This window comes from Opisthocomus hoazin, chromosome 7 (genome assembly GCF_030867145.1).
Source record: "Opisthocomus hoazin isolate bOpiHoa1 chromosome 7, bOpiHoa1.hap1, whole genome shotgun sequence".
NCBI lineage: Eukaryota > Metazoa > Chordata > Aves > Opisthocomiformes > Opisthocomidae > Opisthocomus > Opisthocomus hoazin.
Genome location: NC_134420.1, coordinates 21128634 through 21156493, shown reverse-complemented (window position 1 = coordinate 21156493; position 27860 = coordinate 21128634). Strand labels below are relative to the sequence as shown.

The 27860-nt window shown below is 41.6% G+C and overlaps 2 protein-coding genes across 3 annotated transcripts in view; both read right to left on the bottom strand.

The window, feature by feature from the left end:
• Positions 1-7035: 7035 nt before the first annotated feature.
• On the bottom strand, positions 7036-11388 carry RPS13 (ribosomal protein S13). The gene is made up of 6 exons (XM_075426694.1): positions 11297-11388; positions 10931-10979; positions 9389-9467; positions 8274-8443; positions 7802-7902; positions 7036-7113 (listed from the first exon to the last, which is right to left on the bottom strand). The coding sequence occupies exons 1-6, from the start codon at positions 11317-11319 to the stop codon at positions 7080-7082; spliced, it is 456 nt and encodes a 151-aa protein (XP_075282809.1). The 5' UTR covers positions 11320-11388; the 3' UTR covers positions 7036-7079.
• Positions 11389-11515: 127 nt separating this feature from the next.
• Positions 11516-27860, bottom strand: part of PIK3C2A (phosphatidylinositol-4-phosphate 3-kinase catalytic subunit type 2 alpha) — a 56799-nt gene continuing 40454 nt past the window's right edge. For both annotated transcript variants that reach the window (XM_075425427.1, XM_075425428.1), the window contains exons 20-33: positions 27330-27434; positions 26225-26317; positions 25769-25898; positions 23664-23800; positions 22803-22972; positions 21584-21740; positions 21065-21174; positions 20092-20299; positions 16555-16679; positions 16038-16155; positions 15860-15941; positions 15306-15415; positions 14957-15082; positions 11516-14381 (exon numbers count right to left, since the gene is read on the bottom strand). In XM_075425427.1, coding sequence (XP_075281542.1) covers positions 14199-14381; positions 14957-15082; positions 15306-15415; positions 15860-15941; positions 16038-16155; positions 16555-16679; positions 20092-20299; positions 21065-21174; positions 21584-21740; positions 22803-22972; positions 23664-23800; positions 25769-25898; positions 26225-26317; positions 27330-27434 — 1854 coding nt within the window. In that variant the 3' untranslated portion in view covers positions 11516-14198. The remainder of the gene's footprint in view (positions 14382-14956; positions 15083-15305; positions 15416-15859; positions 15942-16037; positions 16156-16554; positions 16680-20091; positions 20300-21064; positions 21175-21583; positions 21741-22802; positions 22973-23663; positions 23801-25768; positions 25899-26224; positions 26318-27329; positions 27435-27860) is intronic.

The following is a 27860-nucleotide window of genomic DNA, read 5'->3' as shown; positions in this document are numbered from 1 at the left end:
CACTCTGGACAGGAAGAGCTTGGGGAATAGTTCCTTCCACGCTCAGCCTTGCACATACATCAGTGCCCAAGGGGATTATTGTAACCGCTCGCTGTTGTCCACTGAGGGTCAACACTATGGTACCCTGCACCAGGAGTAAGTGCCGTTGTCTGTGTCCCCCAATGCCTCTGCGAACGGCTCCCTGTGTCCCCCAATGCCTCTGCGAACGGCTCCCGTGCTCAGCTCTACACCGCTCCCCACACATGCCATTTGCATATAAACATCCGTCTTTGTTTAAAGTGTAACTGTATTACAGGCTCACAGGTAGGACACAGGGCTGGGATTTAGGACATTGGAGCTCCATGCCTAGCTTTGCTCCTGCCCCAGGCAAGCTCTTTCACTGCTTTGTGCCTCTGCCTGCCTGGAATGGGGAGGGGGGGATAGTCCATTCTGTTTTCACACAAGCCACTGAGACTTACGGGTCAAAAGTAGTAGGTAAGAGCTAGACATCAGTGAAAGGGTGTTCCTGCAGCACTAAAGTTGCAACACTCGCATTTGGTGAATTCCAGAAAACTAAACACTTTCTCCAGCAACTGTCTGTTCCTAGGTCATTACACAACACTCACAAGCGTAATGTTACTTGGAATTCGGGGCCACTAAAACACTGAGTCCCTGCACATTCCAGCAATGTTATTTGTTTATGAGGGCTTTATTTGTTAATCATATGTGTTTTTGAGATCCTGGCTTGATTGAAACTAGCTAAATACTACTTTTAGATATTATTCCTGTATTGCTTTCCAGATACAGTCTGGCTTGATTGCAGAACACTAAAACAAAAGAGAATCCAGAGCTGATTCTACTGCTGAAGAAAGTTATCAGGAATATTTGTAGCATGAGTTTGAGCTGTAAATGGAATACCCAATACAAAAGACAGGTATTACTGTATCAGCAGTTTCTGAAAATTTATCAATTTATAGTCCCGGTTTTGCCGAGACCAGAGCTGAGCTAGATGGAATGGACTTTATTTTAAGGAAGAGGAAGATGTTATGGTTTTTCCATAAAAACAAGCAAAAATACCCCAACAGAAAAAAACCCTTACAAGTAAACAGGTTCTTTTACTGCCTGTATTTCACAACAGCTTTTGGTGTGCCCCAGTGTCCAGTAACATATATTCTACTGATAGATGTTTCCACCCCCTGTTCTTGCAAATCTCAAATGCCTTCGCCATCAGAACTGATCCTCTGAGATTTGGATCCTTCCCAAGTTCATTTAACGTGATTAATTTTTAATGGCTGTCACGGGTTACTTCACCCAGTCAGTCAACAACTTCTACAGTTCAAAACGCCAGCCACTCTCTTCCTACTCTGGCATAACACAGGGCTCAGGATCTACGGAAATTATTCATCTGCATCATAAAGAACTTGAAGGAGCTGTGAAACAGATTGATCCCTGACAGCTGCACTAAACTTGAAAGCCCCTTCCTGGCTCTGAAAAAGGAGAATTCTGACCTGAAAAGGGGTCTTGAGTGAGCAGCCTCAAAGGGAATGAAATATTAGCCTGTAAAACCAGCACCCACTAGAAAACTCAGGTGATCTTTTAATGTAGGTACAGCTCTTGCCTCAGGCACAGCCAAGGTAATTACTTGCCACACAGTATCTCAAGCTCGTGGGTTGATGTAACAGCCTGAACTTCGCTTCCTTTTGTCCTAAGAATCAGGCAAGCCTCCAGAAATTAACTCCCGGTACTGCTTCTCTAGTGACCAAGCCCTGTAGGATAACACTACCATTCGTTGCCATATCCAATACCTATTGCTATGCCATTAACATTAACCTTTTATATTGATTCAGCTCTAGTTACTGCATCTGTGCTGGTTAATGTCTTCAATAAACCTTGTGGTGACAGGAAAGAACTCACACTGGTCAGCAACACTGTTCATTACAAGGGTTACAGATTTCTAACCAGAAGTAAACTTTATCCCAAAAGCAGCCGAGGGTGGAAAGGAAAGAGGGAAGTCTCCATTTAGCCAACTGCAAGTATGTCCAGAAATCCCTGGGAAGCAAAAGGACGTTCCCAGACATCCCATTTGTGCAGTGAGCATTGCTGAAGCGTTTCCTGTTGCCAAGGTACGTGCTGGCGGAGGGAGTTACCAGGGCACAGCGACGTATTGTCATGCAAATGACGCAGCGTTATTGAAGGGATTTCCCAGCAACAGCGCGCATTTTTTCACTACTTTGATCCCAGCATTGAAAAGGAAACAAAACAACTGTGTGAATGTGAAGCAGCACTGGCCTAAGCCAGGAACACCAGCTCGCCCAGAGCCATGGGAGTACCAAACCTGCCTGTGGTGAACTCGGTAGGCCCTGCTGCTCTCCATTTAAATGGCAACAGGGAAAGAAACCGGCCCTTGAGTCCTCAGAAACACGTGCAGCGCTTTTTAACTACATTGTTTTTTGTGATCTGTAAGTAACACTGAAAACAGTGCAAGAAAGCGACACGCAAACCTTTGCTCAGAAAAATCAGAGTACACGTTTCATTTGCATTTTGCTATCTGGGATTAACTTACATGCAATGATTTTGAGTTGAAAACTGTACAACGCTTACTGGCAGAAAAAATGCAACTGAAAACATACTTTAGAAGCAGTTTTAAAAAAAAAAAAAATCATAGAATCCTAGGTTGGAAAAGACCTCTAAGATCATCAAGTCCAACCATCACCCCGACACCACCATGCCTACTAAACCATGTCCCAAAGTGCCACATCTACACGTTTTATGAACGCCTCCAGGGAAGGTGACTCCACCACCTCCCTAGGCAGCCTGTTGCAATGCCTGACCACACTTTCAGTAAAGAAATTCTTCCTAATATCCAATCTAAACCTCCCCTGATGCAACTTCAGGCCATTGCCTCTCGTCATATCACTAGTTACTTGGGAGAAGAAGAGCAGTCATATTTTTATAAACCCATATAATTTCTTGCCTTTTCTGATTGCTACTACTATAGCTTCACTGATTTCCCCCCCCTTTTCAGCTAGAGAAATTCATGGTTCCCAGCAGCAGTAATGAGCTATCAACAGAATAACTGGTGTTTAAGTTTCCTTACTTGAGTTAAATTACTGTAAGTTTCTTATTTTTCACAGAAGTACTTGTAAACAGGAACTGTTGATTAGAAAGATTCGCAGAGGTAAAAGACGGTTTATTTGCCTCCACCAGGGAGCCAGTCACACATCACAAAATCCTTCAGAATGAACAGGTATCTAGCACTCAAAGTGTCCTCCAGACAGGACTGAATCAGAGCTTTCCCTTAAATCCCTGTCAGGGTTATCCTTTCCCATACTTAACAGTCACCCCTCAAACTCTGTCCTAAAAATGAAGGTAGAATGCACGTGACATCAATCACCTACTGATTCAACCACAGGAATAAAGACTCACCTTTCTGGATTTACTCTTCCAGGATGAACTGCAGAAGTGAAGAAAACATGCGGTCGTGTTCATACATTTGAATGCTTCCCTAGCTGACTCAGATCAGGGTAAGCTAAACTCCTGTCACCTAAAGGAACGGAAGAAAATTGGCTCAACTGATTTGCAAAAAAAAGGGGGGAAATTTCCTTAACAGGAACTCAGAAACACAGCCAGCAGTGTCAAGGCAAACACTTAAAGAGCACAGAAACGGAGGTGGGGTGGGGAGAAGGTGCAGGCCAAGGCCTAAGGAACATAAGAGACGGAAGACCTTCATGCTCCTGAGAAGAAAACATGGATTAGAAAGGACTGGGAATCTGCGTGGAAAAAACAACCCAAAGAACGCCCTTGTCCCATCTCCCTGTGCCACGTCCCATGGAGAATTCGATGCTTCAGACCTCAATGACACCAGTTCTCTTGTCACCGCCCTCAGCTATCCAGCAGCGACTGCAAGAATCATCGTTTTTCCTAAAACCCCACGGCAAACCTTCCTGGGGAAGGGCAGGCAACCATGGCTACCAGAAGAGGAACAGGTGCCTCAGCAGCCAGCCTTCAAGACCAGTTGTTCCTGAGCCAAAGGGAAGCAGCCCCTGCCATGCACCCCGTAGCCCTGGAAGGCCTGCAGAGCTGGCAAGGACTGAAGCCTAGCATGAGGCTTTTGTGAACCAAACTCACTGCATGGACAAGCCTGGTATGGAGGAGCAAAGCACAGCGTGGCCGTGTGGCTGCCGAGGGGGCCTCCACTTGCCATGGCTCGCTGCGGAGCCAGAAGCCTTGCAATTGCACCCCTCTGGAGAAGGGACAGGGAGCTTCACTGTGCCAGAGGGGCCAAGAGAACTGGAAGCAAGGGAGGCCGTGAGCTCCTCTCTGATGTGTGCCCTGGCACAACGCAGCAAAAAGCTCACACTGGGACAGGGAAAAAAAAACTAATCATCGCTCAGATTTGTACCCGCTGGGGGAGCCAAAAATGCTGCAGAAGGAAAAGGCAACACAATTCAGGAAAGGCTGCAAGGAATGAGGCAGAAACAGGAACATAGCTTCTGATGGCGAAGTCAAGGCAAAAAAAACCCACGAAGATTCAAGACCTTGTGATGGGCGACAGCAAGGGGCCAGCGGGCCCAAAGCCTGCAGAACACCCCGGACTGCTGGGGAGAGGGAAGCCGGTGCGGTGCCTGGAGACAACCACGGGGCAGAGGCAGCGTGTGCTGCTTCACAAAGAATTAATTTTGGGCAACTGTTTGCAGATCTGGATTTATTCCCGTCATCACACCTCTCCAGCTAAGGGAAGTTATAGTGCCTTTACCCAGAGCAGCAGACTCCACTAACTCTCCCAGGAGGCCACAACCTGGGCAGCTGGACTACAAGACCAGGACTGCCTGGTGCAGTCCTGGTGCTCAGCTAACCCGGTAGGAGACTCGGGAGACCACCTGAAGAATTTCACTCTCACCCAGGCACAGTCCTGTACCACAGACCCAAATGGTAAACTTACCTCATGCTTGCACAGGACCACGTTCCTCCTCTCTTCAGACACATGCTGTAGGACCACGTCCTCCAAACGCACTGCTCTGCATCAGCTTTCACAGGGGTCCACGCAGGGGAGGATTTACCCCTGCGGAGCAGAAAACCTGCCTGCCCTGGGGCAAATCAGCTCCACGGATGGTGTACTACTTCTGGTCATCAAAGGGGTAGGGATTGACAATCTTCATCAGAATGGACAGCTTACTTAAGCTAGCCCACGTGATTTACAGGAAAATCAGAATCTTTAGCAGAAATGTATGTACATAACAGTAATTGCAATACAATTACAATTACATTTTTCAACAAGAGATTGAAAAGTTCTACTACAGGCAGTAAATATGGTGTACTGCTCTTTTGAGTAGCTTCAACACTTGGATCTGTCCTTACTGCAAGCCCAGGATCTGTCCTCAGGTAATTAACTCCTGATAGTACACCACAAGGCAGTTATTCACATAGTACTCTCCGTCTCCTCCATTCCTGTGACAGAGCCCATCACTGTAACAACCCCTGCCCTTCCCTCTTCTTCTGCGAAGGTCAGCCGCTTTCAGGGCCACTGGATGGGCAAAACGCCACCAGTACAGCACAGCCTGCTTCCAGCCCCTCTAGCAAACCCATGCCAGAAAAGACACAATACAGACCGCGTTCAGACGGAAACACGCCCGCAGCATGAAATACAAGAAGTGCGTAAGCTTCAACACGACTGTGCTCAAAACCACTGTATCAGTTGGCACCACACATATAGCAGTATTCCAATTCTAAAGACATCAGCTTTCACTGACTTGGACCACCAGCCTTGACACCCGATCTCTAGGTGGCACCACTTGCACGATACAACTTAAGAACACTGATGTTTCAAAGTGCCATCTGCTGGTACTTTCATTATTTACACATAGCTATTTCAGAACAACGAGAAGTGTCCGTGTGCTTTTCAGCTGGCAATACCTCCAACCCCAAGGACTCACAGCAACTATTTTTGGTTTTTTTTTTTTATATTATAAAAGTGCTTTATTGCATCTACATCCCAGAGCACTTAATTGTCATTGTAACAACCTGGCAAATAAACACCAGCAGCTTTCAAAATTGAAAGTACTTTGACAGCATATGGAGGCTTGGTAATTTAACTTTTAAGACAGACCAGACAACAGCACTTCAGAGTTCAACTGGAGTGCAGTGCTTTTCTTTTAAAGCTGTCTTCATCACACATCTACATTTAGTTTCATAATCAGGGCAGAGGAATCCTGTCTTTCTGCAAAACGAAATCCAGAAGTTACCAGGTTCCACTGGCTACGATCTAGAAAGTAGCTACTACAATTCAAAGCAACAGTCACAACAGCTCAGAACAACTCCACTTACAATTTCCTCCTTAAAAAGGAAAAAGCTGTTAGTCTGTTCTACACATTTCTCCAGCAGAAAGAAGATTCTTGGGGTCAAAGCTATTTAGAATGTGGAGACACAGCCTCAGCAATAGTGACTGTACAATAGCTACTGCCCTTTGGGTTTATGGAAAATTATCTCAGTAAAGACTAACATCTGAGGAGAGCTAAACTGTTGGCTGTATTTACCCAAATCTCAAAGACTATTATTAAAATTACTTATAAATGACAGCAACAGTTACTGTCAGGAACTGGTTGAGGTCTGCTTAAGCTTTCTGCGCAAGGAACAGGTCCACATCATCTGCAATGAATTAATCAACCTCTCCAATTTTGCTTCCCTCTTCCCCCCGCCTCCTCCTTTCTACATTTTCTGAATTTCCAATTCTTCCTCCTGTCTTCTTCCCCAGTTTTTCCTGCAGGATGCACAGAAGCACAGCCACACATGAATAAGATACATTTGCTGTGAATGACTAAGTCACTTTACTAACATGAGGCTCAGATCAAAAAAACAGTTTAAGTACAGACACAAACCATACAGCTGGTCTGGAACAGCCACAACCATTACCCAGAGCTGATACTGTAGGCTAGCAACATGGAAACCATGGCCACACACACGTCTGCTCCGCCCTGAAACCTTTCCATTCACATGCAGCCTCCTGAAACAAGCACAAGTTTCTAGGGCACCAACCATTTAGAAATAACACAAACAAACTTCGTTAATGAAAATTTATTCTTTCAGTAAGTCATAGCCAGCTCTTATGCGACCAGGGCAGAAGCTGTCGAGGATTCACTAAAACGAGAGAAAAAAGAAAGACAGAAATATTAATTGCAGAGGCCGTTTTTTCAAACTAGTCGTCAAAAATACTGCTTCAGTTCAACGCTTTAATCACCAGCCTCGAGCTTAACCACCACCTGTTTAAATTTTTTTATGGCATAAAGATACCACTCTTCCTTTTAAAATACAAATACCAGGATAACAGCACAAAACTGTATATTCAAAGACCTGGCTAGCTGCACTTTAGTCTTTACAGGAAAAGAGAAGCTAAACTTAACATCTATGGGGATTCTCCTATGTTGGGTAAATTTTCCCAGACAAAAACCCTACAAACTACTTTCATTGTTGCCACAGCTACTAAGCCATTTCTCAATAAATTTTGAATGCAACATGAACTATAAAAGTATGAGTGAGAACAAAGACTGCAGTTTGTAAATAGTGTTGTAAAAATTTCCTAGTAGACAGTGAATTCATTCACTGAGACAATAATTTTTTTTCTAAGTGTTGTGACAATCATTTTACCTAGCAATAAGTTTCATTAATTTATCTGTTAATATTTATAAAAATAGCTATTCTTTGCTGCCTGGTTTACCCATCATGCCTGATCATAATGCACTCTTCACCCTCTAAATAACAACCCTACCATATTGCTTACAAAACCTACAAGATTTCAGTGAAAACAGTAACATAAGAGAAGACTTACTACTTCCAATTGGGCGGCAGCACTCTCTTAGTTTTGTAGTAGCGAGCCAACCTATGGATTCTGCTTTCAATCAGAATCAGGCGGAACTTGGCATCTTTATCCTTGAAAAGAAAGTTCCATTACAACCAAGAGCTACTTTGACTTCTCAAAGATGTACAATTCAGATGAGCTTTAATAAAGTAAAAAATCCACAGCTACTGCTACAAACTCCACGTCCCATGACCAAAGTCTGATGAATCTGGTAAAATCAGAACAGGATCAGAAATACGCTGTTTAAGCAACGCTTTTAAGATCCTTTTCACAAAGGCCATTGTCCTTTACCAAAATGCCTCCCCAAGCCCCGAAGTTTACTCAAAGGGGTTGGCTAACAGGAAGTTCACCAACAGTCTTTGCCTCATCAATCTGTAAATAAAATATCATATTATTTGAAATAACAAACATAAAGAGTTATTTACTTAAAATTAGCACTCACCTTCCTGTTTCTCTCAAGATGTTTGCGAACAGCAACAGCTTTCTTAATCAAGTGATAAAGATCCTCTGGAAGGTCTGGGGCCAGTCCCTTCGATTTAAGGATTCTCAAAATTTTGTTGCCAGTAACAAAGCGAACCTGGGCAACACCATGGGAATCCCTCAGGATCACACCTGAAACAAAAGTTTACATCTCACACTGAAAAGAAAAACCTTACACAAATCCTGTGAAACCAACCTTACAGGTACAAGATATCCGAAAAAAGGATATTCTCTAAATAAACAGCTCTAAATTGAAAACCTTTCTGATGGAAACTGTGAACAAATGGTAACCACGAGTGAGCAAAATGCAACTTAAGAGTAGCTGTAACACTTTACCGGATAGCACTTAACAGACAACTAACTCACTGATCACTTTCAGGCAGGCAACACATTAAGGGTTTAAATATTCTTGGGAAATATTCAACAGGACTCATTAAAGCTACATACTCAATCACCCTTTTCCCTGAGGTTAACAAAGATGTCATAGACATCTTTACTCTAAAAAAACTGTACTGTACCATAGGGATCATAAATGCTCTCAGGATTACAATGAAAAAACAAACACAACACACAATTATCACTGCATAGCTCATGACCGTATAAAGCTGCAGCATGCATTCACTTAAGCAGAGCTCTAGAGGGGTCCCAACTACTGAGAACTAGTCTACTATGCAGCTACAGTGCCCAGCTCAGTAAGCTCCTAAACATAGCTGCCCATAGTTGAGATGAGATGTCAAGTTCTTCTCCAAGAAACTGGGCAGACTAGACTTCCCTACAACATCTGTTGGTGGCCATTCTTTAGGACAGGTTATAAGATTAAACACATGCTTCACATTCCCTGCTGGGGGGTGTGTGTGTATATGTGTGATCAACTACTTCACCAAATATGCTTCTTGCAAGAATGAGACATATTGACGTATTATATTTTTAGTGGTATCCACACAGTGAATGCATAGGTACATCAGAAACCCTGCATTTTCTTAGCAAGTTATTTAATATAGGTTGAAGGAACCATTACATTATTACAGTCAGAAAAATATGTTTTCTCTCCATTAAGGAGCGATTCGTAAACCTTACCGATCTGCGAGGGAGTCAGGCCTTTTTTAGCCAGCTTGTAGATCTGTTCCTTTACATCATCAGAAGTAAGTTTCAGCCACTAAAGAAAATGAGAAAAAAAACCACCACACAAAACAACAACTGATGAACACCACTTAATACAGAGGCATAGGCTAGCTATATGAAAGCTTTTCATAAATGGTAGAAATAGATGCTTCGTAATGCTTTAAAAAGCAACCAAGAACTGAAATTGTCCTTCTAATGATATAGAAATTTTTTTACATATTATGAACCTATAACGCTAGTGAAATATGGTGGGAGAAGTCAGAGGTGAAAGAAGAAAGTCTCTGTTTAAAACACCCCATACAGCCTCCAACCAGCTGCTTTATCATCAGTTTACTTCAACTGCCACATCAGAAGCATGAATACAAGTTTACAGAGGAATAAAAATCACCACGATTGGAAAGGAACTCTTTAATTGGGCCTTTGACAGAAATGCGAAGTGAAGAGCCATTTAGCCATCTCTTAGTAAAGCACCTACACAGATTAGTGAAAATCAGACTTTCAAGTACAAAAAATAATTAAAAAATGAAACTAATGTATCTACTCAGACAGGACTGCACCTTTTCTATTACTTCTATGTTAAACTGTGCTGATAAAAGCCATTACTTCCGTGATCAAAGGGAAAACAACACCAACAAGCTACGTCATCCTTGCTCTTTCAATGAGCTACAAAAGCTCCTGATTTGTTTTCTTTTTTAATACTGTCACAGTATGAAACAGAAAAACACAGCAATAAATATATTTGTAAGTGCTCTATAGATTACAATTCAAAACAGAATACAAATAAAACTAAGCAAAAAAACCCCATAGTTTTTTTTTAAACAAGTACAGCATTTGAGCATCCTGATCATTAATTCACGTTATCTTACTTCAATTTGCCTATCTTTATTTTCGTATTTTGTGCTTTAATTTCATGCTTCCACTTCACTGGTTTTCAGCACAAGCTTTTCCACGCGCACCACAAATTGACCTTTCTGCCAACAAACAGATGCTCCAAAACATTGTCTTGCGAAGCGAGACAGACTGAGCAGCTGCTCGTTTAGCTGACAGGTAAGCCTTCTAAGTCGAAGTACCCTGAATGAACTAAGGGCACACTGAAACTACTAAAGTTAGTGCTCTGACCAGCAAATTACTGTCGTAAATAGTTTGGAAAATAGTTGGTCTGTTCCACAACGGCAAAGGCCAAACTCGAGTGTGAAGAAAGTAACTTAATCTCTAAGAATTATTAGCACACAGCCTAAAAGTAAGTGAAGTAACACTTAAATAAAGGGAGGCACAAAGCGAAGCGACGTCATCCGGCCCAAAAATGACACTCGCTTCCTCAGTACGCTGAGGACCACAGGCTAAGACAGCGTTTTATCAGGCCGTAACTTCAAAGCGATGATGCAGGTCTCTTCATCGCGTTTCTTTTCCCGGGCACTGCCAGGCCGCGCTACGGGAAGGCCGCAAGGCCGCGGGCCGGGCCCGCCGCAGGGCGCAGGAGGCGGGGAAGCCACTCACCGTCGGCACGCTGCGTCTGTAGGGCAGGGCGGACTGGGACAAGCCCTTTCTGTGGGGAAGAAGCAGAGCACACGCTCAGCAGGGCCGGACGGGGCAGACGGCCGCCCGGCCCCACCACACGGCAGCATCTCCCGCCGGGCCGCCCGCCCGGCCGAGGCCTGCGGCCGCCCCCCTCGCCCGGGGACCACAAGCATTCCCCTGCCCGGGGCCGGCCACGGGAACCCGCGCCTCCGCACCGGCCCGAGCCCTCCGCCGCCCCGCCGCCACATCTCCGTCGCCGCCCCCGCCCCGCTGCCCCAGCTTCTCTCCCGCCCCTCTGCGGCGCCCCTTTAGCACCCGCGGCGGCCCCGCGCCCCGGCCGCTCACCCGGGAGCGTGCATGCGACCCATGATGGCGACGGCCGAAAAGACGGGGCGGTGCGAGACAGCCGCCCTTCGCGCCCCGCTTCCGCAGGAAGGGGCGGCCCCGCGCCGGGCCCCGCCCCGCGCCCTCCCGCGCGCCGCCACGCGAGGGCTGGCGAGCTGTTGGAGTGAGGTGACAGGGGCGGCGAGCAGTAACGAGCGGCACGCTTGCGTTTTTTCCCCAGCATGGCGTTTAATGTACTGACGGGAGAGTTACAGAGGCACAAGGAACCCGCTCCGAGGGCGGTGCTGTACGTCTTTACTAACGAGCTCCTTCGGTTAAAGCGTCTGGTTCGTACAGAGCGGCAGACAGAGGGGGGCAAACTACGCTCAGCCCTGGCGCTGCCGGCGCCACAGTGCGGGGTCGCGGGGCGGCGGGAGCGGCCGCCGCGGTGAGGCTGCCGGCGGGGTCTGCCACCGGCGACACAGCCTAGGAGCCGAGGCCGGCCGCGCCTCCAGGGACCGGGAGCGGCAGGGCCGAGAAAGGCAGCGGCAGAAACTCAGTGCAAAGGTCCAGGTTAACAGAGAGGAGGAAGAGGTCCCGGCGCAAGCTGTTACAAAACAAGCTCTGTATAGACAGTTATATTCCTGTTGCATAAAAGAGTTTTTTTTTTCCTGAAACAAGATATAAAAAGCTGTTAAAACTATTTTCAAGCTACTTTTTGTACTGGTAAGTTCCACCCCCATTGAAGATTTTTGTCTTTCACTTTTTTTTTTTTAATGTAGTAGGTTGAAGTCTTATTGCAACAATCGCTTTTTTATTAAAAATAGTGCAAAGAGGTGCAACCTTGCTGCTGTTGCTCTAGCTGTGATGAGAGGTGAAGGCCAGAGCCCACAGACAAAATAAAACCCACAATCATAAAAAGCTGCAGCCAGTGACTATTTTGAAAAGGAAGAAAGGCACAAAATGAGTTAAGCTATGAAGAAGATTGAATCAGAAGTCGGGACAAGTGCTAACAATAATACAGTACTATACATTTTTTTTTCAGAGTCCAGACAACTGTTAAAACTACAAATCATTTTAAAATGATTTTAGTTTATTTGTATTTTGTGCTGTAAGACACTGTGCTTTAATAGCAAACTGCAAAAAAGGCAGTACATATTGCTTTCATTTTATTTCACAATGGAACGTTTCACAAAAACAGTAGTCTACTTTCCTGTGTTTAAGTGACTTGTGATTCTAATGATGGAATGGAGTAAGTCTCAAAAGCATCAAGTGAGCAGGAAATATATCTAGTTAGTTCTATAGTTCATTATTTACAGGCTACATACTAAATGAAAAATACGCAGAAGATGCCTAATAAAACTGAGATTTAGGATTTGTTAGCGCCCATTAGTATCAACCCAGTTTCTAACATTCAAGATATTCTTGGCTTTTTGATTGTAACAATTCCTACAAAATTGGACCGTGAGTATTTTAGGCACCAGGAGATTCAAGTTTACTTCTCTCTTCTGTATTGAAGGGAGATTGGTCAGTAGCAGGGGAAGGAAAAACAAATTATGAAACAGGTTTTTAGTGTGGGGAATATTGAAGGCTTTCCCTGTATTGTGTCTTCATTCATAGTTGCATATTTTACTTTAAAATTTCACTCTAGACACAGACAGTGGTGATAGTCTGTCTTGCTTCAAGATCCAGTAGTAAAGAAAAGCGTGCAACTTTATAGCTTTGTATAGTTCAAAATCTAATGTTCCTTAGAATTAAGTATTTTTAGTGGAATTTATTCTTACTGGCAGTGAGAAACAGTGTTGCTGTGAACTGTTAAAAAAACAGTGACCAAGTTCCTCTCTCAAAGCTCTGTCAATGCAACTCCTTCCTGGCCTGCAATTCATCCAGCAGTTGTGCTTCTCGACTAGAGGCCATCCTTTACCTGGAGGCACAGGCAAGTAATTTAGGTGCAAATGCCACTGTGGATTTAGTGTTTGAATCTGTTCCACATTTGATCACTGCAGTATTTAAAAGTTGTAGAAATTAAAACATTTCAAAACACTGAGAAGCTGGGCACGTTTCCCACAGCGCCGCATTCAGCCAGTTTCACTCATCTTTTGGAGATCATGGGTAGAAGATGGGGTAGAAAGAATTTATGTAAGTTGCACAAACCGTGAAGATCAGTATAAGTGATGTTACGTGTAAATAGCACATATCAGGAAAAGACTTCCAGTAGGACCTGCAAGTTGTCAAATACAAGAACATTTCCCCTTTTTAGGGAGCTGAAAGTTAACATGTACACGTATTTAGATACCGCAAATGAGGTAAAAGAGAAGCATTTGAATTATAAGGCACCATTATTTACAACTTCCATTATTGGCACTCACTCCAGAGAAGCATGAATCTGAGATTAAATGCAACACTAAGGAATTTTTCCAGCCCTTCAACCTTCATTTCTACAGGTGTGTCCGAAGCAAACAAAATTTTACCCATCGCTGCTTCTGTGATGTCTAGTTAGTAGTGGGAATGTAACCCTAAAAATATGTAATTTCTCTGATGTTTTCCAGCATTACGCCATGGATGAAACACAGGTAACAAAAATTAAAAGCAAAAACGCACTATATCCACAGGCCTAATGATTACGTAATGGTTTAACCAACCAGCATGGTCAAACTGTTCATCTCACTTTCGTGGATGGTTTAAAAACCCATTCCTTCACCCACAACTCACAAACGTTTCCAATGATGCTTCAATAACATCGCATAAGCATAAACCAGGCTTTCTAGAAATCCTCCAAGTTCGGCTACGTGAACGTTGGTCCAACATATCTGCTGAAATGCAGAATCTTAGTTTAAGATGTACATGTTATATTCAAGTAAGAAGACGCACAAAGCACAAGTGAATGCAACAGTTCTGGTCTTACTCAGGTGTAGAAAAGAGTTCACAGATAGGGTACAGCAGTTAGTCGATACCAGTTAACAGTCTCCTTGCTCAAGTTGAAGTCCTTTAGTGAGAGTGTAATTCCACCCAAGAAAAAGTTCTCACGTAACGATTCTGCACTGAGCACACTTAGCTGAAGTTCTCTCTGTTTCAGAGTCTCCATGCTATATCCACTGTACACAAGCTAGAAAGTAAGAAGTCAAGAATTTTTTGGTTATTCAAATGAAGTTACACAGATTGCCCTTTCCACTGACTGCCTAGCAACTGATGGATGTCTTAACCGCACATTATGACCGTTCAGTATGTCTGTTTCTCAGAGGATGGGCTGACGTACATCTGTATTTTATTTTGTGCTTCCAATGTTAAGTGTTTAAAAAGGACCAGTGTTTTTACATCAAAGTACTGTTTACATGCTAAGACTTCCGAATTAATTCTTCTCCACATTATGAACCATCGAATCGAGAGCAGGAGGATCTTTAGTTTTAAGATGCCTCTCCTCCTCATCACTTCTCAGAGTCAGTCTGAGAAATTTCTGCTTACTTGTAATAGTACATTTACCTACTCAAGTTGTTTCGGGTATTTTGGTTTTAGTTTGAGTGTTGGGGTTTTTTTGGTAAAACAGGGCACTAAGTTTTTCAAACAAGTTCTTTTTCCATTTATATATCTTTGCAGATTTTTTTTTAGACAATATTTTAATTACCACTTAGAAAAAGAGGCAATAGCAAACCATAGGGAGTTACTACGTAAATTTTAACTTGCCATTTCATTGAAAGTTGGATTTCTTGTCTTCCGGGAGATTTTGGTTTTGCGTTTGGATGTTTTGTGCATATCTGGAAGTAAGTATGTTTTTACATAGGGATTTGGATCTGCACCATCCTCTGTAACCTACAATCCAAAATCAAGACAAGTTAGAAAACTAGTTAGTGAACACTTCTTCAAATATTTATTTTCAAGTATCTACACTTTGCACAAAAGCAGCAGTTCAGTTGGCAGCTGGAAAAATTGCAGGAAGAGAGATAGTTCCACCAGTCCTACACCAGCCTAAGACAAGGAGGTAATTGACAAAATGGTTACAGTTTTCGGCAGTGAGCTCAGTATCTCTACTTACCAGGTCTTTAATGTGCATCACCATGATAAATAGAGTGCTATTTCTATATGATATGGATAGCTTCACTTCTCCTCCCACTTTGCCTGAGGTAGGACTTGATGGACTTGCATCTGAAAAAATACACAATTATTTCCTCTGTAATATCTGTACATTTTCATCAGTACTACACTAATTATATATGGGGGAAAAACGCAAGCCTTAGACCAAGTTTAGTTTCTGATTTATTTCTAGTTCTCTAAGAGGGCAAAGATGTAAGTTTTAAATATTTTTGCATTCTCCTGGAAGAACCTACTTGGAGATTCAGAGTAAAAACTTGAATAATTTACTCAAGCCATAAGCAAGCCCAAGTGATCACATATATTGTTACAATTTTTGGTATGCTTTTATTTCCTTGAAACTGTATACAGGCACCTTTGGCAAGACAGTGATCCCAAGTTTTAAATGAGGGAAAACTATAGTTAATTAAAAAAGATTTAAAAAATAATAAATCACATTGTAAAGGTGCCATACTGTAGCCATCCAATTTATAAACACCCCCCAGAAACATTACCTACCTGTAGGTCTGGCTATTCCGTCTATTCCTTCCACTTTGTCATCACGAAGTAATGGATGGAAAAAAGTATAAACAAGATCACACTAAATTTGGAAGAAACATTACATATAAGTTCAAGTGTTAACAAGAACCAAAATCTGAAAACTTGCATTGGATTTGCTTAAGTTACTTGAACTCACTTCTGCCACCTCTGAAGAGCTGTTCATCAGACTCTGTATGTAGCTGTTGAGCTCCACTTTTCTTTTAGCTGCTACATCTTTTATATGTGTTCTTCCCAGAACCATCTTATTAGGAAAGCTAGAAGGGAAGAACAAGATGCTGTTTTCAGTTAATTTCTCTGAAGTAAGTGCAGTTAGATTTCATTGTCATTTCCACCCTGAAGTGCTGACATCCATTTTTTATGTCAATCATGAGTGGAAACACAGCACACTAAAAGGTAATGACATTACAGAAAGGCAAGGAAACATTTACAGGTAATTGTTGTGATACAACACAGAGACTAAAGACACTGAGTTGCTCCTCTAGCTCTCCTCCTTAGAACTTCGAGACAACAGTTTTCTCCCTTAATTGCCAACTTTGAAGTCTAGTTTGCCCCTTAGCAGTTTTGTCTTCATTTCAAGCCATTTCTTCCTCCACCCAGCTGGGAGCAGTTTTGTTGCTTCAATTATAACAGGGATGAGTGAGTTAGGAACATACCCTGGTAACTTCCATAGAGGAAAGAGAATGCCAAGTTTGTTGTGGAGCTCCTGGAACTCATCAAATGTTCGGAAAACAAATGTTGGCTCAACTTGCCCTTCTCTCAAAACTCTCACTACATAGATCTGCCCAAAACACAAAAAAAGCAAAGATAATAGTAACAATATTATAGAACTGACTTAACAGTATAATTTTCTTAACAATTAAGTGTTTCTACTATGGTAATCCTTCTCCTGCATACATATCCCAGTAACAGCATTTGCATTTTATAGTAGTTAGAATTATAAATAGCCCATGATCTTCCTATAACGTAGATCCACATCTGACAACGGGATAAAAGAAGTTGAGGCTAAGCTGTCCACATTCTCCCTTTTAAGCCTCACTGTAAGTTCATATCATGTATTGCAGATATACAAAATTTTAACACATCAGTGCAGGATTACATCTAGACATGTATCTGTAGGGCCATAACTACCACAAAACTTTTCAGGTGCAGATTATGGAGGAAACCAATGCCTAATTTTTTTTCAATTTAATTCTCTCAAGATTCTAAAGGATTCCACTTTTAAAGTGGTAATTTGATGGGCAGATTCAAGTGCACTGCATTATACAAATGCAACTTCTAAAAATACTGGGGGTACAGTCCCAAGATGCAGTCATTCACATTATTATGAAAAGGAAATGAATGCTGAGAAACTGCACAGGAAAGTCAATCCAGTGGACTAATTTTAAGGGCAGATGAGTTAAATATAGATTTAAAAAATGTGCAACTGGGAAGAGGTTTAAAAAAATCTAGACAGAAGGAGACTACATCATCTGAACAGTTTCCTCAAAGATGAGTGGCTGTTTTGGCTTAGACCAGGAGTGCTCAAATACATTTAGAATATAGTGATTCAGTACAAAGCTCTTCACTTCTGTGTTTTTCAAGTTTTGTTCTACCCTCCCTAGCTGGTGTCTTACCAGACTAAGACACTTACAGCAAATGCAAGTTGGAAAGAGATGTATATTTGCATGTGGGGCTGAGACAGACGAGTGGACAGTGAGGTGGATTGAGAACTGGCTGAATGGCAGAGTTCAGAGGGTTGTCATCAGCAGCACAGAGTCTAGCTGGAGGCCTGCAGCTTGTGGTGTGCCCCAGGGGTCAGTGCTTGGCCCGGTCTTGTTCAACTTATTCATCAACGATCTGGATGACAGGACAGAGTGCACCACCAGTAAGTTTGCTGATGACACCAAACTGGGAGGTGTGGTAGACACACTGGAAGGCTGTGCTGCAGAGAGGAACCTGATGAGGTTCAACAAGGGCAAGTGCAGGGTCCTGGACCTGGGGAGGAGCAACCCCATGCATCAGTACAGGCTTGGGGTGGACCTGCTGGAGAGCAGCTCTGTGGAGAGGGACCTGGGCGTCCTGGCGGACAAGTTGACCATGAGCCAGCAGTGTGCCCTGGCTGCCAAGAAGGCCAATGGGATCCTGGGGTGCATTAGGAGGAGTGTGGTCAGTAGGTCGAGGGAGGTTCTCCTCCCCCTCTACACTGCCCTAGTGAGGCCTCATCTGGAGTACTCTGTCCAGTTCTGGGCTCCCCAGTTCAAGAAAGATGAGAAACTACTGGAGAGAGTCCAGAGGAGGGCTACAAGAATGAGGAGGGGACTGGAGCATTTCTCCTATGAGGAAAGGCTGAGGGAGCTGGGCTTGTTCAGCCTGAAGAAGAGAAGGCTGAGAGGGGACCTAATAAATGCTTATAAATATCTGAAGGGTGGGTGTCAGGAGGATGGGGCGAGACTCTTTTCAGTGGTGCCCAGCGACAGGACAAGGGGCAACAGGCACAAACTGAAGCAGAGGAAGTTCCGTCTGAACATGAGGAAGAACTTCTTCACTCTGAGGGGGACAGAGCACTGGAACAGGCTGCCCAGGGAGGTTGTGGAATCTTCTTCTCTGGAGATATTCAAGACCCGCCTGGACAAGGTCCTGTGCAGCCTGCTGTAGGTGACCCTGCTTCGGCAGGAGGGTTGGACTAGATGATCCCCAGGGGTCTTTTCCAACCCCTACCATTCTGTGATATATCACTAAAGCTCACTTTTTAAACAACTTGAGGAAAACATAACTTGAGCTGACTATTCTAGGCCAACAAACAGCAGTAGAGAAGTAAAAAAAAAAAAAAAGAAAAATTGAAGACAGTTGCACATCTGCATAGGAATACAAATATTAATACAGCATTTAAAGCATAACCCAGGTCTATCAAAATGCTGAGGGCAAATTGCAATGCTTGCTGCCTCTAGTAAGACTAACTAGGAGGGCAAGTGCATTAATGCAGGAAATGATGCTTTTACATGGGAGGAGCAAATACAACTTTGATTGGAGGTCAGAAGAAAAACAGAAAATGTTTGACTTAACTTCTTTTCAGGAAGGAGCCATTTTACAGAAGGCAGCTAAATAAGCGCATAAACATGACTCAAATCCCCATTTTTTTAAAATCTCAGCAAACACTACTTCTGTCCTTTCTGCTTCCTTCTAGATCCTTTTCAGAAAGTGTCTTCACTTTGAAGAATATTATTGGATGCTATAAATACTAATCTGTACTGTAGCACTCCTGTGGTTGGTTTACCCTGGCCAGCAGCTAAGCACCCACACAGCTGCTTGCTCACTCCCACCCCCTCACCAATGGGACAGGGGAGATAAGACCAAAAGCAAGAAGACCAGTAGGCTGAGATAAAGACAGTCCTTGGGAGGGGAGGTGATGCAAAGACAATCTCTCACCACCTCCCACAAGCAGATCTGCGCCCAGCCAGTCCTCAAGCAACAGCCACCCTGGAAGACAACACGCTCCCACCCCCTGCTTTCTTCCTCCACCTCCAGTTTTTATTGTTGAACCTGACATTATATGCTATGGATTATCTCTATGGCCATTTGGGTCAGCTGTCCTTGCTGTGTCCCTTCCCAACTCCTTGCCCACCCACAGCCTACTCACTGTGGGGGGGCCAGGAGCAAAGTGGAAGAACGAAAGAAAGCCCTGACACTGCATGAGCACTGTTCAGCAACAGCCTAACCAATGGTGTGCTATCAATACAGTTTCAGTTAAACATCTAAAACACAGCACTGTGTGGGCTGCTAAGAAGGTAGGTAACTCCATCCCTGCCAGAGCCAACACAACTCTGTCTCCAGGAAGCAAGAAGACAGGCCCATTCCCATCTAGATTTCAATTATGGATTTTGTTCTTACTTTCAAGTGATCCACACTGGGGCTTAGTTTTCGGCCTCAACACTGGGGAGGGTTTCTAGGCTCCCATTAATCAATGCAGTCAGACCACAGAAAACTCTACAGCTCAGCCCAAAAGTATTCATAGCTGTATTTACTAAATCTCTTGTCAATAAAGAGAATGTAGTTGTCTACCTCAAAGCTAGCTACTTCAGGCTAAACAAGGCAAGCTTTCCCTGGACTAACTCTCTGTGATCAAGTACTGAACTTATGGCAAGGAGAACGTATCTTACTGGAAGAAAATGCACAGTATCTTCACTAAATGGAAACAGATTCCACATACTTACATAATGTTTATCTGGGTTATATCTCTTCTGATATGTAAACACAGACACTTGTTTGATTCGGCCATCTTGTTTAAGAGAATAAGTTTTAGCAGAAAATGAGAGGATAGGTTCATCATTAGACGGTAGACCTGAGAAACGCAGCTGAGCCAAATTGTGAATGAAGAAATTAAACTTTGTGGCAACACTTCCCAGACTGGATTCAATCAACCTAGAAAGAAAAAAAAGGTCAAATACTAGAGCACGTCAGAAAGCACAAAAGCAGTTCTGTCAATGAATCAGACTTGAGTCTAAGAAAAATAGAAACCAATTCCTTACTGACAGAGAAATAGTTTTTAAACTAAAAGTGATCAATGGGCTACATAAATAGCATCATATCAGCATTTAATAGAAGATTCATCATCCAAACTTTGGAATGGGTTGTTATCCAAGAACTGAAGTCTTTGCCAGAGCTGGCGTACCACTGCAGTTTCCCCCATATATTTAAAACGAAGTACAGTAACACATTTTGTAACCCATAGCAACAACTCAGTTACACTATATACACACCCCCCTACTTGTTGCACTGGAGCATCATCCCGCTTTCCCCAGTGTGCAAAAGCACTTCCAGAGAGAGCGGCTTTGCATGCATTATAAGGTTCCCATCATATACACTGCTATTAAGCAATTTAGGATACACTCAGAATGCAAGCCTCAAACAGCCAAACAGAATTATCTGCTCTTCATATTTCAAACAAAATTTTTGCACAAGGTTACTCTTTAAAGGCAAAGTATTTTAGCACAAGCATTAATCTTACATGAAACTGATCTTTTTTTAAGCAGTCCACTGGTTAACCCGTATTTTATGATTGCATAGCAGAACTGTTCAACTTCTACAGACATGTTTGTGAACATCCTTAGTACATTTTTTCACAGCAGAATGCTCCCATTAAGGGGATGATGCTGGTAGCTATTTTAGTTTTCACTTATCCAGTACCTTGTAAAGAAAATGGTAGCTTCTGCATCTGTTGTTTGGGGCTGGAGAGCATCCTGGACATACTTCAAGTCCTGAACCCCACTTAGTTCTGGTAACCCAGAAGAAAGCATCTGCAGGAGTTTACAGTTTTAATACAATAAAACCAATATAATTTTACATTGAAATGATTAAAACTTAGACCATCAAATTCATTTGAAGCTGCTAAATGCTAACAGCAATAGCCTACAACTGCTTACAATCAGCAGTTATTCCCTTCACCATTTCTGCTGAGTTAAAAACAGTTAAAACACTTGTCGGTGTAATTTATGGTATCTTCTTAGTTTTAAATTGTCAAGGAACAGGTAGGTAGTAAAAAAGCTTGAAAGAAAAATCCAGATACAACTTTCTTAAAAAGTACTTCAGATGTTTCTGGCTTTTAAAAGCATGCATTAAGAATTTCTGCAGCATAAAAAGTGTAGCATTTAATACAATCCAACATGAGAGCTATCAAGTTTCAACAGAATTTAATAAAATGATTACCAATGAAAGTAAGTTAAGGAAGAGGCTTGCATGTTTTCTTATCAAATTGTAAGCTTGACAACAGAGATCCACAAACAACTGAAAGCGAATAGTGGGTTTTTCACCACCATTAATGACATAAGCCATGTCCGATGTTAGCACAAAAGGAGCTCGATCCCTGTTCAAAAAGCACAGAATTCATAAGTTAATTATAAGGTCTATTCATTTTGTCATGTGCTTCCTCCTTGCCTGCATCCCCACCCCGAGGTAATGATATTAAATAATCCATTAATGCCCCATTAATGCCATTTTACTTTTTTGGGTTGGGTTCAGCTGCTTAGTGCTCTCTCAGATTCCCATCACACTGACATGGTACTGGACCTACAGCAGATCCCTTGGAGCAACACTTGGAGGCTGGGCTGCCTTACAATGCCTTCCATTCCTTGTTTCTGGAAGCCGTAACACACTAAAACAAATGTAGTGACTATATTATCACCTGACTAAAACATAACTCCTCTATCCTGGATATAGATTATCTTCCCACTACTGTTTTTATGAGCCAGAGTATGTTCTCATTTCACACTCAAGACATTCAGATGACATACAGGTTTTGGCACTCAATTTCTTATTCATTGATAAAGTTTACCTAACATGCATGCAATACATAATTGCATTAATATAGCTAAAAAAGGCAAAACTACACTACAGTTTTATCCCATACTCCTGGAAAAGTATGACACCAAGATTTGTGTTACATGTAAGGCTCCCAACTATCAAGTGTTATATTAATCTTCTCCTGTACCAAAATACTTGTCTTTCATATTTATTGTAAAGAAATTCCCATTGAGATTTGCCACGTGTGTATAGCACAAAGTTCAAGGAATGAATGTAGTTTGGAAGCACTGCTGCCAAATGATGTTTAGGAGACCAAACTCCCTATTTCAATCTACCAGTAGCTAGAAGAGTAATTTTATTTGGAAACTATGCCTATGTGCTTTGACTTAAAACAGTTCCAGAGATCTCAATATGGAAACAGGAAGCTGGAGCCTTTTCCACATTAATTCTATACAGGCAAATTTGAAAGCATTCTGGAAGCTCTGTGGTTAAATGGGAAGATACTGGCTTCATAATGAGAACAGCAGATAACAGGAGTTTAAAAGTTAATGCTTAGAATTATAATCCTTATAAAGATATACAAAAAATCACTTCATCCTCTACATTGCTTAGCAACAGAAAATACCTTTTAAAGCTACCAAACATTTGTGCGTGACCCAAAAATTTTCCAAAATCAATGTGAAACATATGCCCTGTGTTTCGGAGCATTATGTTATCATTGTGGCGGTCACAAATTCCCAATACATAAGTAGCTACGCAGCATCCTGCACAAGAGTAGATGAAGTTTTCTGAAGCCTGGAAGGAAGAGAAAAAAGTGAATTAAGATTAAATATATACCACTGGGAAAACAGCATTCATGCATTCAGCAGTCAGTCTTGACAAGGGTAAAATCCAAGACAGAAGACAGGCCCTAAAATTTGCTTTTTTCCAAAACAGCAGTCTTCAGATAGAGCTTTGCAAAAATATTTAGATATCACACTTTCCAGCAAAAATGGTTGTTTTGTGGCTTTGGTTTTTTTTTGGTAAATGAAAGAGAAAAGAAGAGAACAAATCACAAAAAGATATAAATATATTAGCAGAGAAAAGAAAAGGGTACAAGTTGTTTTTCCAATGTGTTGTAACAACACTGTAGCCAGAACAACACATTTTATTTTTTGAATCCCATGTGCTTGTACGAGAAGATGCCACTGCTCCTAAACCACAATTAAAAGCAGCCACTATCCCTTCCTATCTTTAATTTGAAGTGTTTTTTTGTTATATCCAATAAAAACTCCTTATGAGAATCCCAAGAATCCATCTAGCTCCTTTTTAGTTATATACAGGATTTTAATTTGCTCTTTTCAAGTATAGGAAAAAATTAAGTTTCCTAAAGATATAAAACAAAAATCTCAATGGAAGATACGGATTAAGAATTTCATTCTTTTGTAAGATGGTATTTATCCCTTTTAAAAGATCGTCAGAAAAGAGTAACACTGAAAAAAGTTACCTTTTCATACTCCTCCTCTGTAGGATTATACTTTCGCAACCATTCTGCCAGAGGCTTGTCTTTGAAAGAACCTGTCACTCCATATTCTACTTGAATTTTCCTAAGCGTATCTGAAGCAGGAACAAGCTCCACCATGCCTTTATATAAAATATAACAAAGTGTATTTAACCAGCTCCTTAAGTCATACTGTATTTTCATTATTCAGTAGAAACTTTTTTGACAACGATGGATTTTTATAATCTTAAGACTAGCTTCTTTCAAAACCCAGACGTGTTAAAATAGTGCTATTAGTCTACTAAGCATTTCCACAGACTATATTACAAAGCATACTGAAACACATGTAGTAATCCAAGTTAGGCTTACTTTACTACAATTAGTTACAGTTGCTAGAATGCACATATAAATTATACTTTGAATAATTACTTTCTACTACATAAACTAGTATTGGTGTATAAGCAATAACTGCAAAATATTTTGATGTTGACATTTCTCATACACTGACACTTAAGTAATCTAGTAACTTTGACTGCTGTCAAGTGTTGAAACAGACCAGACTTGCTCCAGAAATAAGGCAGTGGGCTTCACATGTGGTCTTATTTTGGAGATACAGTTTACTAAAAATACTTGTATAACGAAGTCATAAAAGGAAACAATTTATTTGATTAACAAAATTTTACTTCTATCTTGGTAAGAGCTAAAAGCAAATCTGTAATTTACATCCATTTTTCTTTTTCACTTTAGTCCTTCAAGTACTTTAGCAATACTAATATTAGCAGCAATAAAAAAAGTGTAACATGTTATGCAATTAAGTCATTGTTCAAAGTAGGAAGAACAGCCATCTGTTTCTCTCAAAAAATCAAGTCTTACATAAACAGAAGCTTTTTTGATTAGTTTTGCCAACTCAAATTTCCAACCTTTCCATGTATTTAAGAGTTTTCATCATGCTGTTCTAGCACCTGACTAAAGAAATATTTAAGTTATTGTTTATCCTCTTAAAGTTCTTGTGTTTCCTGTTGGCTAGGAAATTACTGAAAACTAGGAAAATGCATGTTTCAAGGTGCAGGGCAGTATTTACACTCAGAGTTCTGTGACCTAGTTTCAAACCTAAAAGACAGACTCATAGGAGGGCTACAAAAATGATCTGAGGGCTGGTGCACCTCTCCTATGAGGACAGGCTGAGAGAGCTGGACTTGTTCAGCCTGGAGAAGAGAAGCCTGTGCGGAGACCTGATTGCAGCCTTTCAGTACTTAAAGGGAGCCTATAGGAAAGATGGGGACAATCTTTTTAGTAGAGACAGCAGTGACAGGACGAGGGGTAATGGTTTTAAACTAAAACAGGGTAGGTTTAGGCTGGATATAAGGAAGAAATTCTTTACAATGAGGGTGGTGAAGCACTGGAACGGGTTGCCCAGAGAGGTAGTGGAGGCCCCATCCCTGGAAACATTCAAGACCAGGTTGGGCAGGGCTCTGAGCCACCTGATCTAGTTAGCGGTGTCCCTGCTCGCTGCGGGGGGGTTGGACTAGGTGACCTCTAGGGGTCCCTTCCGACCCAAAACTTTCCATGATTCTACGATTCTATGATTCCCAAGGAACTTTTACCAGCATGTAACACTAATTCTAGGGGATAGTGTGTATGTGTGTTAAATTTTTCTTCTTTTCGCACATTTCAGTACACTCAACTGCAGCAGACTCCAAATTCTTTAGAATTTCAGTTTTGTCTTGAATACTTTCTTTCACCATAACTAAACTTCCAGAATCAGGATTGCTATGGCACCATTATTTTTCTTGCACTGCAGTAAGGGCACGAAGAGAAACCTTAGCTTTTATCATTATTAGTGTTTACTTGTTTGCACCACTGTTCATTGTCAACAGAACACATAAGAATCTCAGGATTCAAGAAGAAACACATTTAAATGCAGCTCCACCATCAGGAAATGCAGAACAATTTAACCTGCTATACTCCTGAGCCCTGAAGTTCCTTTCACAGAAGGCTTCTGGCCTTCCACTCTTTCTTGGGCCTGCCTCTTCACAGCAGCTTTTCACTATCAGTGTGACAAGAAACTGAAGCCAGGGAGCAAAGATTACAGACAGTATCTGGTTTTGCACCTCGGTCCTTTCCAGTTGAGAGACACTTGAAGATCACCATCCGTAGGTCCAGTCCCTCCTGCAGCCAGATCTTATCCATAATCTTAATCATCTGTAAAGCCAACATATCTTGCCTCAGATCTTCTCCAACCTTAAACGGAAAAATAAAAGTTAACTAGAGACATAATATACTTTCAGCAAAACTGAACTTCACAGATAATTGCTTTACAATTCTAGGAAGTGATACATTATGCTACATACTTCCTAGCTATGCACTTAAAGAAAGAAATAGGCTAAATTTAAGCTTTCAAATGTGGTAGACTTACATTTTACAACCTGTTCAGACAATGGTTTCTAGACACACAGAAGCAAACTCGCAAAATAACTAAGCTTATTGGTCTGCGCTAAAGTTAATTGATACCCATGAAATAGTGATTATCATTCAACTTTTTTCTCCAATACGCATATAAGGCCTACCTTAAACATCACATTAATTTCTTCTCCCAGAGGGTCTGCATTTATCAGTGCAACTTTCAGTGGTACTGCATTGGAACTGAAGAAAGAACATGCCTACAAGTAGATTTCATGTTAATACTCAAAATGGACTATTCCTGCTAGCCCAGAAAACAAGACATTCTGACAAGTGGATTTGACACACAATGTGCCTATTCAGACTTTTAACATTGCGATTATAGCCAGTATGTGCTTCCTTTGAATAAAGAGCCCTTTGGCCATTATTTGCTGAATTCTTGTACAAAAGCCAATAGTGCTGCCAGTGATCTTTTATACATTTTGAAGGGATGAGTGAATAAAACATGGATAAATGTTTTATCAGCAGCTTTTTTTGAAGCCTAGAAGATATTATTAAAAAACAGGTATTTGCACGTTTCACAGTATTTTCTCATCTATCTGCTTTCAAGTACATACTAATGAGTTAATAGTTACAGTAGAGAATGAAAGCAAGACGAACCGTCTCTCCACACAAGATTAAATCCAGTATTCACAGACCTCTAGGTTCTCAGTCATGCATGATAATATAACCAAGACTGTGGTTGACCAGATATTGTCAAACCTTGCAGAGTTCTGGAAAAATAATTTACCTGCTTCTCCTACATTATTACTTGCTGGACCTTCACAATAAATTAAAAGCTACTGCCTGCTTTCCTGGATTCAGTGCATCTCTTGGACACAATCAGTAACAGTTACTCCTTGTTTCAATTTCGTAGCCTTGCTCAATGTTCTCTTTTGATTACTACTTCGAAGGGGGCTTTTTCGTGTACTCTGGATAGTCCCCTGCTTCACTGTAAGCAAGACTGCTTGTCTCAAAAGACAGCCTCAGGAGAAACAGCAAGTTATTACAGATTTTTTTTTTTCCCCCCAATACAAGTACCCTCATTGGTATTTGTATAAATTTTCTTTGCTTAGCTAATTTCACTGCCTTTTCAATCAGAAGTTTTAAATAAAACCCTCTTCTCCCCTCTAGCGTAAAGAGCTCCACTGATTTTTTTTTTTTTGTATTTGTAAAAGCTTTGCCTATATGTAATTTTTACAAAAAGGTTTTGAAACTCTGAATGTGCAGTACCTTAATGTTTAGCTCTTTTGCCACAAGACTGGGATTGAGAGGCAAACGGCATTTGTTCTTCAAGAAAAATAACTGCACACGTTCCATACCATTTTGCAAGGCAACCTGCAGACAAAAAAAGAATTTAGCTGACATTTTCCTAACTGGAGCATCTACAGAAAATTTCTGGACAAAGTTATCCTGAAGCCACTGTTTTAAGCCCCCAGTGCCAAAAGAATGCTAGAAATTACAATTGTTTTAGCTATTAAAAATACATAAGCCTAGCAGTACACCACTAACATCACACAAGTTTGTGGTGGTTATTTTTTTACTGATCCAGATGATAGAATCCCACTCCGTCAAACTGTAAGTTCACGTTATTAGCATATAAACAGATAACCCATTCTTTTGCATAATGGGATCATTCTTTAGCACTAGTAGGTTTAAATCCAATTCCAGTTTATTATATACAGAAACCATCCTACTTACTTACCTCATCACCTCTGACAATCTTATGTTTCAGATGACAATAAACTTGACAAAACCCATTAA